This window comes from Dromiciops gliroides, chromosome 1 (assembly GCF_019393635.1).
Source record: "Dromiciops gliroides isolate mDroGli1 chromosome 1, mDroGli1.pri, whole genome shotgun sequence".
Classification (NCBI taxonomy): Eukaryota; Metazoa; Chordata; class Mammalia; order Microbiotheria; family Microbiotheriidae; genus Dromiciops; species Dromiciops gliroides.
In genome coordinates, this window is record NC_057861.1 from 600,467,711 (window position 1) to 600,488,032 (window position 20,322).

Genomic DNA, 20,322 nt, shown 5'->3' on the forward strand with positions numbered 1-20,322 from the left:
CAGGGATGTGACCTGAAGCATGGCTTTAAAGAAAAGAAAGTAAAACAATGAAAATAATCCTTTCCTGTCAACATAAACCAGACTTTATCAAACATGTTGTACCATTAGAAACAAAACAAAAAACTGTTGTCAAAATGTCATATTTGAACAAACTAATATTAATACCCTCCTGTTGTCTGTGAAATCTAAAAAAAAGAAGCATGAAAGACTATACGTCAACAGCTACAGTCATATTAGAAATTGGATATCATTATATCACTCTACAACAGCAAAATAAATTGCAAGTACAGATGGTTTTTAAGCTGTCAGCTGAGGTCTAAACCACTTCTCAGGCTTATACACTGTTTGCTTCCCAGGAAGCATATCTACTTATTATATTCAACAAGAGAACTGACACCCCCTGGCAATATAGTCCACAATCTATTGTCTCTAAAGTAAATAGAAATAAGAGTAAAGAGGAATGTTATTAGTCACTGAGCTCTTCAAGTGTTTGAACTACAAATCAAAATAAAAGGAAGGAAAGTTGGCTGCATGAGGCAAGTTAATTCAGGAAATCCAAAAGAGGTATCCTTCACATATCACCATAGGGAATTGACATTTGACCAAGCATGGAAAAGTTGGCAACCTTCTATTCATGTTCCTACTGGCCTCTCAGATCACAGTTCAGTGAGAGTTTAGCTATATAATTATAATAATAATAATAATAATAATAATAATAATAGATAAGTCTACTTATAGATAGCATCAAGCCTATTAATTAAAAATTATTAATCACTTCTCACTAATGCAATGGTACAGAAGAGTTCCAGGGAACTCATGATAGAAGAGGATCTCCAAATCCAAGAAAAAAAAAAAAAAGAACTGTGGAGTATAGATGCTGATTGAACCATACTGTTTCTTTTGTTTTGGGTGCTGTTATTTTTTTTTTTCTATTTTGAGGTTTTGCATCACTGCTCTGATTTTTTCTCTTGTAACAGGATTAATGCAGAAATAGGATTAATGTTATTATGTGTATATATATGTGTGTGTGTGTATATATATATATATGTATATGTATATAGATATATAGATATAACCTATATCAGATTACCTGCTGTCTAGGGGAGGGGGGAGGGAGGGGAGGGAGGGAGGGAGAAAAATCTGAAATTGTAAAGCTTGTATAAACAAAAGTTGAGAACTATCTTTACATGTAACGGAAAAAATAAAAATACCTTATATGTGAAAAAAAAATTATTAATCAGGAATCACAAGATTTACCACAAGGTTTGACCTAAAGAATATCTCTAAAGAAATAGCATTTAGTATTTTCAATTACCTACACCAATCTAAACTAGGCACAATGATGCCTACAAGTCCATTGTGTTAATTTGTATGTAGTACATACATATATACATTTGGTGATTTGAGTTTTTATTAGTTAACCCTTTTAATCAAGAGACAGTCATGCCTTACTTGTGCACAAAAATCATTATGCTTTCAAAGTACTTGGATATACTAAAAAAAAAAGTTCGTTCTGGAAAGTATTTTAAAGGTTTCCCAGAAATCTGTGTTAGCTATTTATCCTTAGCAAGTATGAAAAAACAGATTGGTACAACTCCATCCCCCAATGTAAAAAATTACAATAAGTGGGACCCAAATGATTGAGACTTTAAATAAAAAAATCACATTTGGAGGTAGTATCAATCACATCTCCACATACAGAAGAAAAGACTACTGGGCTTGGAATCAGAAAAGACATTTATTTAATTTCTGGTTCTGCTAAATACTAGCTCTGGGATCTGGAGCCAGTAGCTTGACCTTTTTAGGCCTTAAATGTACTCATCTGTAAAACTGAGGTAACTACATCAATTGAGTAATGGCAAAATAAGTTGTGGTATATGAATGTGATAGAGTATGCTGTAAAAAAAAATGAGGAAATAGAACATTTCAAAAAGCCAAAAAGTTTATAAAAGGAAAGATTTATATGAACTGATTCAGAACAATGTAAGCAGAATGTAACTAACAAAACTAACTAGCTCAAGAAGAGATCACACCTATCACCTTGGTCTTAGTAGCATGGTGTTCTCATACACTGAGCTAACCAGCAAAAGAATATATAAATTATCATGAAAAAATTACAGTAAAAGACCCATTTAAATCTTCTTTACTGGTCATCTACTTTCATTTTATAATATCAACATTCTCTTTAAAACAAAATTAAGAAAATATGGGATTTCACAGATCACAGAAATAGCGATCCCTCCATGTTTTACAGTGCCAGCCACATATCTGACAAGTATATCATCTCAGGACTTATTAAGATGCTTACCAGCACAGAGCCAAGGATGTATTTCAGGAGCTCTCTACAGGAGCCCTCTCCAAGCTGATATTGACTTATTAATGATTATACTTTAGGTCCTATAATTTAATCAGTTCCAAATAGCTCAAACTCTCACAGAGGTAGCTAGGTGCCACGGTGGGTGGAACACTGGACTTAAAGTCAGAAAGACCTAAGTTCAAATCCAGCCTCAGATACTTACTACCTGTGTGACCATAGGCAAACTTAATATCTGTCTGCCTTGCTTCCTCACCTGTAAAATAAAAGGGGATAATGATAAGATGTAACTCCCAGGACTGATGTGAAGATCAAATGTGAAAATATTTGTAAAGTGTTTTGAAAACCTTAAAGATCTACCTAAATGCTATCATCATCATTCATTCATTCATTCATTTATTTTATCCATAAGCATTGTATGAGAGATTTTTGTCAAATGTTTTGTTGAAATCTGTTTCTGAATCCAGATCCTGGTGGGTATTCCATCAGATATAGCTTACTTTGCTTATCCCTAGAATTAAGACCAATGAACAGAGGTTAAGCAGGAGGATTTCTTCTCAAGGTAAGATAATTAGAGCTGTCTAAACATGAAATGAATTGCCATATGAGATGAAGAGTTAACTGTGATAGGAGGTTTTGAAAGAAAATAGATTGAATACCTGTCTGGAGTGTTACAGAGTGAGAGAAATTATTATTTTACTATTATATTATAACCAATTACTAAATTAGAATTCAGGCTTTTCTGCTTTTATTTCCTCATTTAAGGCCCACCCCTGTAGAAGGCCAGTCAGTCTCTGAAGGACAAGGCTGACTGATAAAATTGCCCTAACCTTTGGGGAACATGCTCTTCAACTTGACCCCACCCAACTAGGAGACCTTACTTCTGTATAAACAGATTCCAGTCTAGGCAGTTCTTGCCCTGAGGAAATAATCCCCTGTCCTTGTACCCCTCCATTAGAATTTAGAGTGACCCAGCATATGGAGGAGAAAATCAACCAGAGTGGTCTGGATGGAGATGGATTCCCCTGTCCAGACGGCTGGAGGAAGCTGAGTCTCATGACCAAGCCGTGCTCTCAGCAAGAGGAGCTGAAGACTTCCAATCCACCTCCTCGTTAAATGTCCACCCATCAGGGTTGGCTTTCACTTTTCAGGGGCATTCCCTTTTCTAAAAGTATATCAAAGTTCAGCCTCTCCATGGTTTTATCTTTGGTTTTCCAAGAGAAACCACTGACCATCAATTTGTTATTAGCTAGCCTAATTAATACATCAATTATTAATTACCCAGAAACTCTGTCCCTCCGTTTTTCATTCATAGTAAGAGGCTATTAATGCATCAGGTAGGAGATTGCATTAGGTGATCTGTGAAATCCCTCATAACTCTAAAGTTAACAAGTATTTAATAAAGATCTACTACATGCCAGGCACTGGGCTAAGGGTTAAGTGATCAGGTTCTCTTATTTTATACTATTTTCTATGACATGTATGTTTTCAACTGTGTTACCTATGGCTAAAGGTTTCCATAAGCACTAAAAGAAATCCATATTACTTAGTTCTCTCTGTAGGGAATCAGTAGAAATTGTGTTATTTGAAAATGTCATAGGTAATGTGAAGTGAAAGCCAATGAATGGGTTATTTTTCTAGCCGACTCTCTCTTATTATCAAGAGTCCATAGAGCCAAGGAACCACAGTTAGCCTTCTCCCCCATGCCCTTTGGAGTCACTGCTGCCAAGTTTTGGCAACATCTCCCATTCCTTTTTAGGCCTTTCAATGAGCTCTGTCTGTCTGTCTGTCTGTTTTGCGGCCCGCTCTGCTTCCAGCTACACAAGTGAGGAATCAGGAACAACATGGTCCAGTTCTGGACTCCCTTTGTTCTCTCTGCCTACGCATGCTTGCTCCTGAAAACCACTTGCTAGTGCATAGGCCTTGCAGGTTTCCTTTTTTCCTGGGTCAGATTAAGGCAGGCTTAACTGCTTTCACTTCCTGGTACTGCTCCTTAGGCTCTTGCACTTTAGGACCAATATTCATATTCTGCCACCTTTAGCCTGGTCTCTTTCCGTTTTCCTAATTGGACGCATTTGCTCATGACTCCCCACCCCCATACACGGAATACATCCTGTTCCCCACTATCACAACCTACTTCTACATTTTGAAAGCTAATTTATCCTTCTAGGCCCTTTGTAAATGGAACCTTTTTTATAAAGTTTTCCCTGACCCCCCCACCCCCAACTTGAAATAAATTCTACTCTTGAATATTCAGAATAGAGACTGCTTTTTGCTTTCCTTTGTGTCCTCAGGGCTTAGCACAGAGACTGGCACATAATAGAAACTTTAAAATGTTTGTTGATTATGTGATTCACTCAAACTATTTGGGAAATTTTCAACTAGGTTTTTTTAAGTATTTCATTTTAATCACTGTATATTATGGGAGTTTGTCTAGCAAAATAAGGAGGACTTTTCCCTACATTTCCATTCCATAAAGTCCTTTCTCTTCTCTGAACTCCTATGGTCCTTATAGGAAATACCACAGAATTAAAGACTTCTTTGCTCTCTAATTGTTTAATATGGCTTAGTCTCAATTAATCCCCAATTAGTCCTTTATTAGGAGTTTCAGGAGAAGATATCTTACACCTTTCTTAACTGTACCTAGTAGAGTGCTGGGCATCCAGGAGGAGTTCAGTAGACTCTCATTGATTGAGTGATTTCCCTCACCTGGGATTAGAAAAAGCTGTGGCACCAAATTTTTGCTGTTCTAGGAGAGCAGAAGCTGAACATTATAGAAATGAATTTTAAAATGTATCTGCCTCCCAAGTAGGAGATGCTCAGCAAATGAGAGTATTATGACTCAATTTTAAGCTAGAAGAACTGTCATCCTTCCAACATCCCTCATACCAAACTGGAAAGAGTTTAGTGATAATCTCAGTGGAAGAAATGCCAGTGAATGTGTATATCATCAGCATTGGAAGGAGGAGAGACAGGAATTAAAATGTACTACCAAGAATAACTAAAACTATAGAAACCAAGTGACCAACTAATTAGACCAAATTGATTTAACCAATCAATCATTCAAAAATCATTTCTTCAGGGAGCTTACACTATAATGGGGAAAACAACATGCAGATATTTACCTACATGTACAAGATAGAGTTTAAAAGGGGACTAACTCCAAGGAGACTCCTTGTTGCAGCTTCTTATGATTAGATTACAAAGAAACAGAATTTAGTTCTATGACAGGCATGTGAAGAAAGTTCCTTGGAAAGCTCCTCAGAGAGAATATTAAACTAGGGCAGCCTGCAGTCCCCAGAATGATTCTCTTAGAGAGACAGCTGCCCATCAGATTGAAGCTTGCGGTTTTCATTCCACTGATAGCAATGTGACAAGATGGACAACAGGATGATGTAACGATTGGAATGACGGCACCTGCTGGATACTTACTGTAGAAGAGTTCTGCCCATGAAGCGAAGGTCTTTGAGGGCAAGACCAGGAGTCTTTTCTTTGGGAGGAAGTGACGCGGACTAGTGGGAGGAGGAAGGAAGAGACTGGTGCTGACTCTGGGGCTCTTTCCTCTGGACTCTGGCGGAGAAGGGAGCTAGAAATGTGCTCTCCCTTTAATAGATAGGAATCTAGGCCTTTTTCTCTCTCTTTACCAAATTCTTATTCTCCTTAATAAATGCTTAAAAGTCTAACTCTTGCTAAAGCTTATAATTTATTGGCGACCACTCATTAGATATTTTAGACAGTTTAGCTAGAATTTTAGCCCTTAACAGATGGCTGACCACGAAGAGGAAAGCTAACCCTCAGTCTTCTGATCTGCTGGTTGGGTAAGAAATTTCCCCTCCCTCTCCCTTTAACTGCTAAGTACTGGCGCACTGGCTGTGTTTTCCTTTAAATTTTTTCGAATGGACCTTTTAAACTCCCTAATTATCCTATTTTTGATTTTAGTCTGTTTAACCAGACAAATGGGAGATAAGATCATGTTAATGCTTTGTTTTTGTGGATTTTCTATTTTTCTTTTTATTTTTGTTAAAAGAGCCAGCAACTTACTCACACAAGGAAATATCTCTCCCTCTCCCAACCATGCTTTTTCAGAGAAACCTGAAGAGATTCCTGCAGCTTTTCCCAGTTCTAACACTAATTGTTGCTTTAATTTTGCATGCCTGGAGGCAATGACCCACCCTCTAGAAGCTTTTAATCCCCTAGCACCTGGAGGCCAAGTGGGGGAAGAGGAATCCAGGCCTGAGTTCAAAATCAAGTCTGATTCAAATTGTGCTGGTCCCTCCCCTCCTCTCCAGACCCCACCCTCTACTCCTCCCATGGCCAAGCCCATTGCTTCCCCTGCCTGGGAAGTCCAAAGATCTAATGCGCATGCTCAACTTTCTCTACCTGCATTTGCAGCTTCAGGCTCAGCCCTTCCCCGGCCTGGCTGTGCTTTTGAGACAATCTTAGAAAACTCTTTAAATTCCAGATATGCTCGTTTTGTTCATAATTTTGCTAACCTGCTTTTGTCTTTAATTAGTAATCTTATAAAGCATTTGTATGGTGAAAAGACTGACAGACAATATAGAGGGGTTAAAGAAGAAAAACTTAAGCTGAATAAGAATGACAATCAACATAGTTCAAGACTCTGCCTCTTTTGCCATGGAAGGGTATATATTTTACAGAAATGTAGAAGTAAGCAGCACGGTATTGATATGAGTATTGGGGATTTTAGATATCGGAATCAAAAGTGTTCTGAATTCACTCAGAGTAATAGTATCAGTTCAGAGGTTACATAGGATTTCTGTGCTATTATATATACATTTTGAAATTAATGGTATGGGTTTATTTTCATAGAGATTTTCATGCTTTTGAGATTGTGTCTTATACTTAGTTTCTAAAACAAGGAGAATATTTGTAAAAGCTTTTTATAGTCATGTGATCAAGTTTATATTTTATAATACTCTTATTGATATTAAGTTCATATTCATTTAGATTTCCTTAGTTTGAATTTCACTGTATTTTATTGTTCCATGTGTATTTTCTTCTATTCATTTGTCTATCTAATTTTGAAACATTGCAAGATGGTTTTGATTTTATTATACAATGTTAATTCTAGGAGTATTGTGCTCCCATATTCTGAGTTGTTTGTTTTTGTTATTTTTTCTCAACTGATTATTTGATCAAACTCTTTAAAGCATTTCCCTGGCAAATTGTTTGCCATGGCAAGTGTAAATTGATTCTAGAAGTATTATTTTTGATAAGCATATTCCAAAAAAAAAAAAAAAAGAGGGGAACATTTGTAAAAGTTTTCTTTGAGATTGTGTTGTGCTTTAACTTGTATTTAAATATGTTCAGATTTTTCAAAAAAGTAATTGTATACTAAGTTAAAAAAAAGGGGTATTATTTGAAATTGTTGCATAATTATATATTGTGTTCTGAGTCAAGATGTATTCACATTTTTTGCAATCATTTATTATCCTCAATTTTTAAATACATATGAGACTTGGATTATGGGAACTTATCATTTAAGACATTAATTGCCTTTATTCTGAGTTATCAGATGCCAGTTGGCCAAGATGCCATCCAATCACAAGAGGAATACATGCAAGAGCAGACACTGAACTGTCACATGAGGGGAGACATGCATGAAGTCAAGGTATGGCCAAGGGAACGGCTTTTGACAAATGTTGAGGTTGGATTCTCTTGGTTTAATATTTTATTTTATTTTTCCCCACAATATTGTACAGATGGCTGGAAGTATTGATCCCACCCATCTCACTTCTACACCTGGCTTCTATGCTCCCTCCTATATGCCTGATGCCATGGACATCTCAATCCCATGCATCTGAATAAGTCTGACTCAGTTTCTTCCAATATGTTCGGTGGCATGGACATATATTCCATCCACCTCTTTTAAGCCTGGCATACTGTATGGGCAGTACATACTGCTCAAGTGTGGGAATGCTCATATCCCATCATTTCTCTGTTCTTTTATGGTAACCCCCATAATTATCTCAGGTGTCATGATAAATACAGTGTTGAATTTGGCCTTGACATCTGTTACCAATTATATTAGATTTTTTAATTTCTCATAATGGCATGAGGATAATTAGGCAGATGATGCAAAAAGTGATGAAACAAAGATAAAAAATTATTTTTAATAATTAATATCGCAGCAATTGTCTTCTCAATTACCCTCCATAAGGGGGGGACTATAGTAATATTATAATTTTAAAGAATGGTTCAATTTTTGTTTTATTATATGTTTCATGTGTAACAACTAAGATTCTGAATTCCCTTAGACATGTTTTTGAAAACTTTCATTGTTTGATTTGATTATTGACAAAGCTATTTTAAAGTTGTGTTAAGCTCAATTTTGTAGGAAATTTCCTGGCTAATTACCAGCATCCACACATCAACCCCTGAAAAGACTTCCATTCCACGACTACACCTAGAGGACATCTGAGAAAAGACTTTCAGAGACTTTAAATGAACAGTTTTGATTTGTTGTTTTTGTTGTTTTTTTCTCTTTCTGTTATAATATACACCATCTGTAACATGTATTCTCTGCAGAGGCCCTCCCTTTGCAAGACTAATGTCAAAGCGTCGGTTCATGAGGACAAAAAAAAAAAATCGCCCCTCTGGACAAAACTTTCCTCTCTTCCTTTTCTATATTGTTGTTCACATATTATTAGTTAGCAATAGTTATTATATTGTTTTTACTGTTCCATCAAGGAAACATTTTGTTTCTTGAGGAACAACAGGGGGGACTGTAACGATTGGAATGACGGCACCTGCTGGATACTTACTGTAGAAGAGTTCTGCCCATGAAGCGAAGGTCTTTGAGGGCAAGACCAGGAGTCTTTTCTTTGGGAGGAAGTGACGCGGACTAGTGGGAGGAGGAAGGAAGAGACTGGTGCTGACTCTGGGGCTCTTTCCTCTGGACTCTGGCGGAGAAGGGAGCTAGAAATGTGCTCTCCCTTTAATAGATAGGAATCTAGGCCTTTTTCTCTCTCTTTACCAAATTCTTATTCTCCTTAATAAATGCTTAAAAGTCTAACTCTTGCTAAAGCTTATAATTTATTGGCGACCACTCATTAGATATTTTAGACAGTTTAGCTAGAATTTTAGCCCTTAACAATGAGATGTAATTTACCCACATGTAGTCCCTTCTGCACCACTATGGGCCTCCCCTCACAGTTTGGTGAGCTTGGGCATTTTTCCAGTTAGTTCCCAGGGAAAGATTTTGATGAAAAGGAATAAATCCATACACTCTATACAAAGCACCCATAGCTCGTGCGCTCACATTTCTGTATTTCCAACTGAATTTCCAGTTATAGCTCCCAAATCCCTCCCCATCAATACCCTATTTGCATAAAGTTTTTGGTATCATAGGATCACAGACATTGAGGTGAAGGGGACCTCAGAGGCTCTCAATCCAGCCCCCTCATTTTACGGATGAATTAACTGAGGTCCAGGGAAGTTAACCGACTTGTCCAAAATCATATGGGTAAACACAGCAGGGATTAGTTGCTGTTGTTATAGTTCAGTTGTGTCTGACTCTTCATGACTCCATGGACCACACTGTCCGTGGAGTTTTCTTGGCAGAGATATTGGAGTGGTTTGCCATTTCCTTTTAGGCAAACAAAGGTTAAGTGATTCGCCCAGGGTCACACAGCTAGAAACTATGTGAGGCTAGATTTGAACTCAGGTCTTCCTGACTCCAGGCCCAGTGCTCTATTCACTGAAGTACCTAGCTGCCTCTGGTGAGACGTACTTTAGCCCCCAGAGGAAGTTCTTTTTTCTATTTTACCACAGACAGAGATAGTCTCAATTAATCCCAGAGACAGAGACAGACACAGAATTTCACCCACAGTACCTACCTGAGGGCCCTCCGCTCTTGGTAATCAAAGTCATAACTCTGCACGGAGTCATTGCAGGAGTCTCGAGAGCTACCCTGAAGAAATAGCTGCTGCTGCAGCTGGGCTGGCCCTGAAAACTGGTGGACAGAGGCATTGGGCTGGGCAGTAGTATGATATGGAGGAGGGATGCTGTTGCTGGTCTCACTTCGGTAGTCACTGTCTCGATCATCCACAGCACTGTCAGGGTCCTCAAAAGCTAAGGAAGAATTGCAATTAGTACACAATACTCTGACCTCAATCCTTCAAGGCCTCCACACTCCCAACTCATTTAGTTATGAACCTGAGCCAGGAGAATATGCAAAGGTGCTACATGGTGGGCTCAGAGACCACTTAATCCACCACAAAAACTCTTGGTTTTCCATCCTTTGCTGCTATCCGTGGTACTCCTTAATTATCAAACATGACTAGAGATTTCATTTGATTTCAACCCTAATAATGGAGGAACTTTAGAAACTTCATTTCTTTAACACTATCCAGCTTTTCTGAGATTGTACTTCTGTAGGTATTATAACTCTTATTTTGTTTTGTTTTTTTAAGTGAGGCAATTGGGGTTAAGTGACTTGCCCAGGGTCACACAGCTAGTAAGTGTTAAGTGTCTGAGACTGGATTTGAACTCAGGTCCTCCTGACTCCAGGGCCAGTGCTCTATTCACTGCACCACCTAGCTGCCCCAGTATTATAACTCTTATAAAAATCTAAACCTTTAGATGTCAGAAACAAGATCAGTGGAAATTTCCTGACGACTTCCTAACTAATAAAGCTTCACATTTATAAAAGGCTTTATAGTTTGCAAAATGGATTGTTCTAAATACAGACTATAGGTTTGGTTTTTTACAGGCATTATAATATTATTGTAATTGTATTTTTGTATAATTATTATAATATAGTATTATTATAATAATACAGTTATTACTGTCTCCAGTTTACAGATGAGGTAGCAAAATCAAAGGTTACAGGACTAGCAGTATAATGCAGTGGGAAAAAACACCTGGATATTGGGTCAGGGGACATGGGTTCAAATTTGAGCTCTAGGACCTTGTGAACTTGCATAAGTCACAGATCTTTTCTGGGACTCAGTTTCCTCACCTAAACAGTGAAGTGACCAGAGTAGATGGTCTATGATCCCTTTCAACTCAAAATCATAAGACATCACGAATAGCCTCAGTCATGCTTTTATTAAATGAAAGGACCAGTACTCCAATTCATATTGTCTGATTTTCAGTTTAGTGCTCTTTCCAACAAACCATATGTACTCTCCATTTAAAACAAGAAAGGTTTGTGGGGGCAAGGGGTGGTCCTTCCTACACTGGTCCATCCTTTTCTTGATATAGAGGAAAAAGGAGAGAGTTTCTGGTTTGACATTTTCACAAATTAAAATGTTATAGTCTCGACAATGGACATTTTCATCTATGTTGTTTGTTCTCCCCTCCTTTAAGGATCTTTATGGTAATCTCTTTTTATTGATCATGAATCCCATTATAAACAATTGATTGTAAATTTGTTTTTTTTTCTTTTTGCAGGGCAATGAGGGTTAAATGACTTGCCCAGGGTCACACAGCTAGTGTCAAGTATCTGAGGCCAGATTTGAACTCAGGTCCTCCTGAATCCAGGGCCGGTGCTTTATCCACTGCACCACCTAGCTGCCCCCAACTGATTGTAAATTAGCACAATATCATTTGCAAAGTAGAGCAATGAAAGGACTAAATCATCTACAGGAGCTCAATCATTTTTGTGCCATCAGCCATTTCACAGAATGTTTGTTACCTATATGTATAACTAAAGGAAAAGCTTAATTTCAGTTAGTGATAAGTAAAAAGATGTAATTTTTCCCATTTTATTTCATGAACCTCCTGAAATCTATCCACAGATCTTGGAATTTCAGACATAATTACTGGACAATCCCCAATATATAGAGAACCCCTCTTCACTTTGGACTTTGGGTAAGACATCCTCCATTTCAGTGGTGACCATCTTTAGTAAGCATATTTTTACCCTATTTTATGCTTCACTTGCATTAATACTCAGAGAGTTGTTAAAAAGTTATTTTTGGTGGTTGAAGTTATCAATGAATCTTGAATGATGTTGATATATACATAAGACACTTCCAGGAGGAAAACCTTTAACATTTTGCTTTTCTCTCCTTAAGAGTAATGGCCAGGGCAGCTAGGTGGCGCAGTGGATAAAGCACCGGCCCTGGATTCAGGAGGACCCGAGTTCAAAGCCGACCTCAGACACTTGACACTTACTAGCTGTGTGACCCTGGGCAAATCGCTTAACCCTCATTGCCCCGCCAAAACAAAAACCAAAAAAAAAAAAACCAAAAAAAAGAGTAATGGCCTACCCTTTTTTTGGTTTTTAATAATTGACTAATGATAAACAGAAAAGGAACCTTTATTCTCTTCACCTTTAGTTCAACTGTGAAACTGTAAAGATGTAAATCTGCTATAGAAAATCATTTGCAAAAATGTTCCTATTTCCTCTTCTTAGTTTCATCAAGGCTGCCATTAACACATGGAAAGATTTCATCCATCTTTGTAAAAATATTTGAGAATTTAGCCATATAGATTGATAAAAATTAATTTCATTTTGATCACTTTTGGGGAGAAATAATAAAATCTGTTTCCCCCAATTCCTATTGTTAGTACCACAGTACATAGATTCGATTTAATAAGTATTTATTGCATACCTACTTTGTGCAAGGCACTATGTTTGGCAATGGTCAAGCATTGCAAATGGACAATGAGTTAGGTTCAGAATTAAATTAGAGGAAGAGAAGAATAGGCTAGATTGTACTTGAGACATACATAAATTCTCCTGGAGATAATATATGGCTGTGAATCTTGAAACACCATAATCTCTGAAAAATCAAAGATGTAAGTGACCCAGAAGACAATGGAATAATGCATGAGGAAGGGGCAGCTGGGTGGCACAGTGGATAAAGCACTGGCCCTGGATTTAGAAGGACCCGAGTTCAAACCCAGCCTCAGACACTTGATGCTTACTAGCTGTGTGACCCTGGACAAGTCACTTAATCCTCATTGCACCAAAAAAAAAAAAAATCAAAAAAAAAAAGAAAAGAAAGGAAAAAGGAATAATGCATGAGGGGTGTAATTAATCTACAAGATGTCTCAAAAAAATGATCCATATGCAAGAAGTGGCATAAGGAATGTGTCAAGGAAATGTATGACTGTAAAAAAGAGATGGGCTAGTCATTAGCCCAAGTGTTACCTATAAAATGTAAAATGTACCTATAAAATGTAAAAAGACCTACATAAAGACCTCCAGTGCACTGGAATAAGGAGGAAAGCATTTATAGAGTGCTTAAACACTTACAAAGCACAATGTAAATATTATCTCATTTTATCCTCAAAAGGACCCTGAGAGATAGGTTATATGACTAGCCCAGGGTCACACAGCCAATAAGTGTCTGAGGCTATATTTGAACTCAGGTCTTTCTGACTCCAGGCCCAGTGCTCTAATTACTGGCTTGTGCCATTTAGCTGGGAGAACATGGACAGGAATAAAAAGACATGTAGGCAAATACAGTGCTTTCTAAACTGCTCACGTCTATGAAATTATAGATCTATTGAAATTTGTTTTAAATTTATTGAATCATTCTATCAAAGTAAATATCTGGCAGACACTGAAGAACTGGACTCCTGGAGGTGCGGTAGTCCAAAGTAAGATCTAAGGATTCAGACCAAAGGGTCTAAAATTCAAGGAACAGAAATCTTATTGCCTTTCCTGGTCTTTCTTAATTTTATTGCCTCCCCTCAAAGATTATCTATGACTTATCCCACATCTTTGTTGTCTGTTTGTAATTGTTTGCATGTGGTCTCCCCTATTAGACTGGGAGCTCTTGAGAGCATGGCCTGTCTTTTTGCGGGTTTCTTGTATCTTCAGCACCAAACACAGTGCCTGGAATGTAGCTAGCACTTAATACTTATTGCCTAGACCTGACTTGTCTAGCTTCAGTAATGTTTCCTCAGCCCCTAAACTCAGCTCAGAAAAAATCACCCCTCTTTCATTGTACTCTGAGGGAGAGAACAGCACTGAGCTGAAGGGGAATGTGGAAAAAGAAATGTAAATTAAATCATTCAAGATGATGTTGAAAACACAGCAAAGTTTACTTGACAACAGAGATTACTATTCAATAGAATTTTCTCTGCCTCTCACTGACTTCATGGGGTGAAATTAAAATTAACAGCCTTTGTAAATGTGTCAGCTAAAATACACAACAGTCAGACTTAGTGCTGTGCAAAAATAAAGGCTGATTATACTGTGTTTTTGAGGCAGCTCAACATAGAAGCTCTTTGTTGTCACTCTTAAAAAGGAAGCCATTTCTGACACCACCTCTGACATATGCTACTCATCTGTCTGAGAAAAGTGGTCCCAGACAGTTGGTTCTCCTGTGGCAAGATACTAGTTAGGAGCTAGGGAAAAGGACATAGAAGACACAATACAAAAACAAGGAGAAATACTCACAAGACCCATTTTGCTTATCACCAAGATAACCACAGCCATAGTATTAACTGAAAATAATCATCAGATCTAAGCAGGGCTTGAAAAGCTGCAAGGCAAGTCTGCATGACTGACTCATCCCAACAGGACTGTTTGACACGGAAGAATAGCTTTGAAATTCTTCTGTCAATCACCTAATGGGACTAATTCTGAGAAGTCAAGCCTGGATCTAAATAAAGGCTTTTTAAACAGGGATTTGGCGTCTATGATATCTCCAGCCATGCATTCTTCCTACATGCAATGATAACTAGTAGATGGAGAATGCTTTATTGATGTAGGATACTCATAAAAGCTCATTGCTTTGTCTTGTTTTCTAGCCTTGAAGTCTTTTTTTTTTTTTTTTTTTTGCGGGGCAATGGGGGTTAAGTGACTTGCCCAGGGTCACACAGCTGGTAAGTGTCAAGTGTCTGAGGCCGGATTTGAACTCAGGTACTCCTGAATCCAGGGCCGGTGCTTTATCCACTGCGCCACCTAGCCGCCCCTAGCCTTGAAGTCTTAAAGCTAACTCTTGGCTCCTTCCAAATGCAAGCTGGTCAATTTGATTGCCCTCTGGAAAGGTAGAACACAACTTCCTGCCCCTGACTATACTATTAGGAAATTCTTATTTAATACCCATCTTCTGAGCAAACCACCAGCATTGTTTCCATAAAATAAACTGGATTTCAAAAGATTGGAAAGCATTTCAAAATGCCACTAGATACAAGTCATGATAATAAGTTGGCAATTATAGAGCTGTTATGGTTTACAAAGTACTTTACCATAGATTACTTCATATGATTGATGCCTGACATGGATAATTTAAAGATTATAGATGGTAGAGGTGGAGGCTCAATGATCATTTGCTAAGATGTCATGTCATCTGTGGGAATTAACTCTTCCTACTTCAAAACTGATTATTATCTGGTAGAATATATCAAATTAACCTTGGGCTTCCTTGGAGGGATTTAATGTTTAAAACTGGTAGCTTTTCATCTTGCTCACAAATGCCCTTAAATCAAAAATTTAGGTGGACAGCCTTTCAGGTCTTGGTTGGGAATCCCTCTTCCAGCTTTAATTTTCTCTGTAGATATAATAGCATACAATATATGCAATACATACGATATATACCATTCTCCACCACTGTCTTTAGTTAGAGAGATGCACAGTGAAGAGATTGGTATTTGGAGGCTACATAATATAAAAGATCAGAGATCTAGAGTTGGGACAGACTTTAAAAATTATCTAATTGAACTGACACATTTTACAAATGAAGAAACTGAGACCCAGGGAGATTAAATGATTTGTCCAAGGTCCCCAATAGCAAATGGCAGTACCAAGATTTGGCCCTAGTTCTTTTTACTCCAAACCCAGCATTATTTCCACTGTATCCTTAAAGCTGTGTTAGATATCCACACTGTAAAATAAAACTTGGCATTACCTTGGCTCTGAATTTCCAACCCTGAAGCTGTGCTTACACTTTCCCAGGGTGATTTGTAGAGTATTAATGTCATCTCAGCAAAGGTTTAACTAAAATCATACCCACAATCTATTCAAAGGCACAAGAGATGTTGAAGGTTACTGTTCTCCAAGCAGAGGGGAAGAAGCTACCGTGTGAGAAGATCATTGTGACTAGTCTGGGACAATATTCTGGTGGTGCATGTCACTGGAGACTGAGTAAGGCACCTCAGCCATAGGACATCTTCCACAAGGCAGACAACATATTTATATGTACATAACTAGAACATGCCTTGTCCAAAGGGCTATAGGATAAGAATTTGTTCTGTTCTCCAGTTTGCAAAGCATCTCTATGAACTTCATTAAAGAATAAGAGGAGTCTCCGGGAAGTAGTGCAAGACAAACTTTCTCTTAAAAAGTTTACATTGTTAATGCTTACTAGCTGAAACAAGAGAGCCTCTTCAGGCACACACAGTACAACAAAGACTTAAAATAGCAGGCAGCCAGAGCTCAAAAGCATCTAAATTTGGAAACCTGTACTTTTACCTGGTCAACAAAAGCTGTTCAAGCAACTTGACATGAATTAGCAAAGAAAGAGACAACTTGGCCATGGTTATTTTATCCCCTGATGCATTTGTTAGTTTGCCCCTTCCCCCCAAAAAAATCAGGGAATAAAATCAGCTTCTCTTTCCATGAGCTTAGTGACCACATAAAGGGAAAAGATGCAGGAAAAGAAGGGACTTCTCCCAGTTCTGGACTGTTCAAGCATAGAGGCAGCTCAAGCGATTCTCAGTGGGCAAGAGTAGTGTGGTCGGTACAACAGAGACACAAACACAGACCTTGGCACGAAGGAGTACTAGAACATGTAGAAGGTGACACTTAAAAGAACCTTTAAAGGAAAAGGCCTAGTGGGGGAAAGCAATGGCAGACAAGCCAAATCTGCTCCAAGAAACAGGGCTGAGGAGGAGTAAAAAAGATATTCAGAGATCTCTTCAGGAGTGAGAATTAAGACCCTCAGTAGGAGTACAGTGATCCAAGTACTGACTCAGTTCCTTCTTTCATCACTGCTCTGTATTTGTTCCCTTGCCAATCTGGGGATTGCCCAATATTCCCAAGGATGCTTAGCATATGGCCTAAATGAAAAAAGTAAAGGCCAATTTCTAAGAAGTAAAGTTGGAAGTAAGTAGAAAGGAAAGGAAGGAAAGAGAAGATAAGGAATAGGAAATCAGGAGGAGTGGAAAGGAAGGGAAGAGGGAAAAGAAAAGAGGTAATAGATCCTACATTTTTCATCCTAAATGCCTACAAAGATCACAGTTTTGGTGTCATCCATCTGGGACTACCTGAATAATGGTTTTATACCAAAGAAAGAACTGGAGGAGAAATTTCACAACCACTCAGTTTAAGAGATTTGTTCTTGTTCTGAAAGGATACTGCCTCCTCTCCTGTTCTATTTATACTGAAAAAAAGACTGTGGGACTATAGAACAGTGCAACCAGCAACCAGAACTGGGGCTTATCATCTATCTGGAAGGCAAAGGCTTCAGTCTGGAAATGATCAGTCTAAGGAAAGGGTAAAAAAACAACCCCACCAGACCAAGAAAATTCACTTGTTCATTTATTCATCCATCCAACAAATCTCAACATCTAATGTGTATAAGTACTGTGCCTAGCATTGTGGGCTTGCACAAAGACATAGCAGACGTGGTTGTCGTTAACAGGTTAGTAAGGAAGAGAACACATCTCCAAATGATTCTAAAACAAAATCATATGTGATAAAGCCAGCACATAATAGGTGCTTGTTGAATTCAACAGAATAAAGACATGAGGCGGGGGCAGCTAGGTGGCGCAGTGGATAAAGCACCGGCCCTGGATTCAGGAGGACCTGAGTTCAAATCCGGCCTCAGACACTTGACACTAACTAGCTGTGTGACCCTGGGCAAGTCACTTAACCCCCATTGCCCTGCAAAAAAAAAACAAAAAAAAACACCCCAAAACAATAAAGACATGAGGCACAAAGTGATACAGGAGGTCATACCTGAGTTGGGCCCTGTAGGAGAATAATGAGAAAAGAGGGCGAGAGAGGACATTGTACATGGTGGGAAAACATGGCATTAGAAAAGGAATTGAGGTGGGAAAGCATAAGCCATATTTGGGGAATAATGAGTAATCATTGCTCGAATGCATTTTCCTTCAATGTCTAATTTCTTTTTCTATGATTCTATTCGAAAACTTTCAATCACCTGAAAACAGAGTAAGGCTGACTCTACAATGATGGCAACAAAGGTTCTGGGTTAGAACAAACAAAAATTTTGAAGATTCACTAAGAGCACAGAGCTCATCTTTCTGACCAAAGTCTACTAGATTATTTCAATGACCCAAACCTAACCAGTGGAATGACCAAGTTAGGTTTGTCAGACAATCAATACAACCAATCTGGCACTAGGAATCCTGTTGAAAAGACATACTTTGCTAGGTATACGGGTTCTCAGATCAAAGATGCCAAATGAGGCTGCTGAAAATGTCCTTTAAGACCAGGCTATTTTGGGCAGCTAGGTGGTGCAGTGGATAGAGCACTGGCCCTGGAGTCAGGAGGACCTGAGTTCAAAGCCAGCCTCAGACGCTTAACACTTAGCTTTGTGACCTTGGGCAAGTCACTTAACCCCAATTGCCTCACCAAAAAAAAAAAAAAAGACCAGGCTATTTTGAAGAAGAAATGAGGGCCATTTCACCCACTGCTACAAAAATTTGGCCAGAAATACATTTTCTCGCCAAATGGATTACTTTTTTAAACAGACCATCAGGCCACCTCGTTTTGTCCTCAGCCCATTTTCCCCAATTGAGGCAGAATGCAGGAGACCAGCTCAGGCTACATGCAATTTGCAAGGGCACTAGTCACTGTCTTCTTCTCAAACCATAAACCTGTTAGCGCATATGGTGACTTGCACTCAGGTTGGCAGCAGGTAATACCGGCAAAGGTGTTCTCCCAAGGCTGACAGGAGCTTGCACAACTGGGCCTTGCTAGCTATAAGAACTGGGAATTTTGTTTTAAGTTTGATGTAAAAAGCCTTTAGGAAACCAAATTGAGAATACACCAATGCACATATTGTTCCATCCTCAGGCAATTATCCCATGAGACACAAATGAGGGAAAGACAATATAATGTTATGCTTGTATGCATGAATAGCTAGAATCTTGGGTTTGGGGGAGGGAAGGGAGAAAGAGGGAGAAGGATGATAAAAGGAAGAACTAAGAAACTTAAAAAGAATTAAAAGTGTTACATACTCTGCTGTTCTCCCCATCCCAGATAGGTCCAGTTACCTGAGGAAACCACAGTAGGCAGCAAGGAAGAAGGACAAAAACAAAAAATAACACAACTTCAGAAATAATGAAAAGGTTTTATTTCCCAGTAAAACACCTTGTTAGACATGGAATCATTGAGCTAAAAGGGATTTTGGTAAAACATTCAGTCCAGCCCCCCTCATTTTACATGAGAAAATTGTGACCCAGAGAGGTTGTGACTTGTCCAAGGTCACACAACTGCTAGAATTAATCCCATTTATAAAGCATTGATATTATATAACATAAAATACATATTTCTCCTAAGCATCAACACTTTTCCCCAAGACACTCTTTTACATGTCTCCTGGTCATGCCCAAGTCACTTCCAAAAGATATGAAGAAGAAAAGAACAAAAACAAAAACAAAAACAAAAATACTGCTCCTTAGCCTAGAGAGAGCCTCAGAGCACAATCACATAGGAACTCACATCCTTATCCACATGATCTTCCTAGTCAGATTGGGAAGCCTAAGATTCAAGGAAATCCTTATTTAGAGGAGAGAGATTATGGTCATTTATTTATCTTTTAATTTTACAAGATGGCTGGGACTTCCACAAACAGGGAGAAGCCTTGGAAGTGGCAAAAGCACATTCAGACTAAGAAATTCACCTCTAATTTTCTCCAGATAGAACATCATCACTGTTTGTCAGAGTCCCAAAGTAACCCAACTTAGAATTTTAATACTCCTTTAATGGGGGCAGCTAGGTGGCGCAGTGGATAGAGCCCTGGCCCTGGATTTAGGAGGACCTGAGTTCAAATCCAGCCTCAGACACTTGACACTTACTAGCTGTGTGACCCTGGGCAAGTCACTTTACACTC

The 20,322-nt window shown here is 38.4% G+C and overlaps 1 protein-coding gene across 1 annotated transcript in view; it reads right to left on the reverse strand.

Moving 5' to 3' along the window:
• Positions 1 to 20,322, reverse strand: part of UNC13B (unc-13 homolog B) — a 353,350-nt gene that overhangs the window by 134,994 nt on the left and 198,034 nt on the right. The window contains exons 8-9 of the mRNA XM_044002642.1: positions 19,448 to 19,483; positions 10,174 to 10,408 (exon numbers count right to left, since the gene is read on the reverse strand). Of these exons, the coding sequence (XP_043858577.1) occupies positions 10,174 to 10,408; positions 19,448 to 19,483 (271 nt within the window). The remainder of the gene's footprint in view (positions 1 to 10,173; positions 10,409 to 19,447; positions 19,484 to 20,322) is intronic.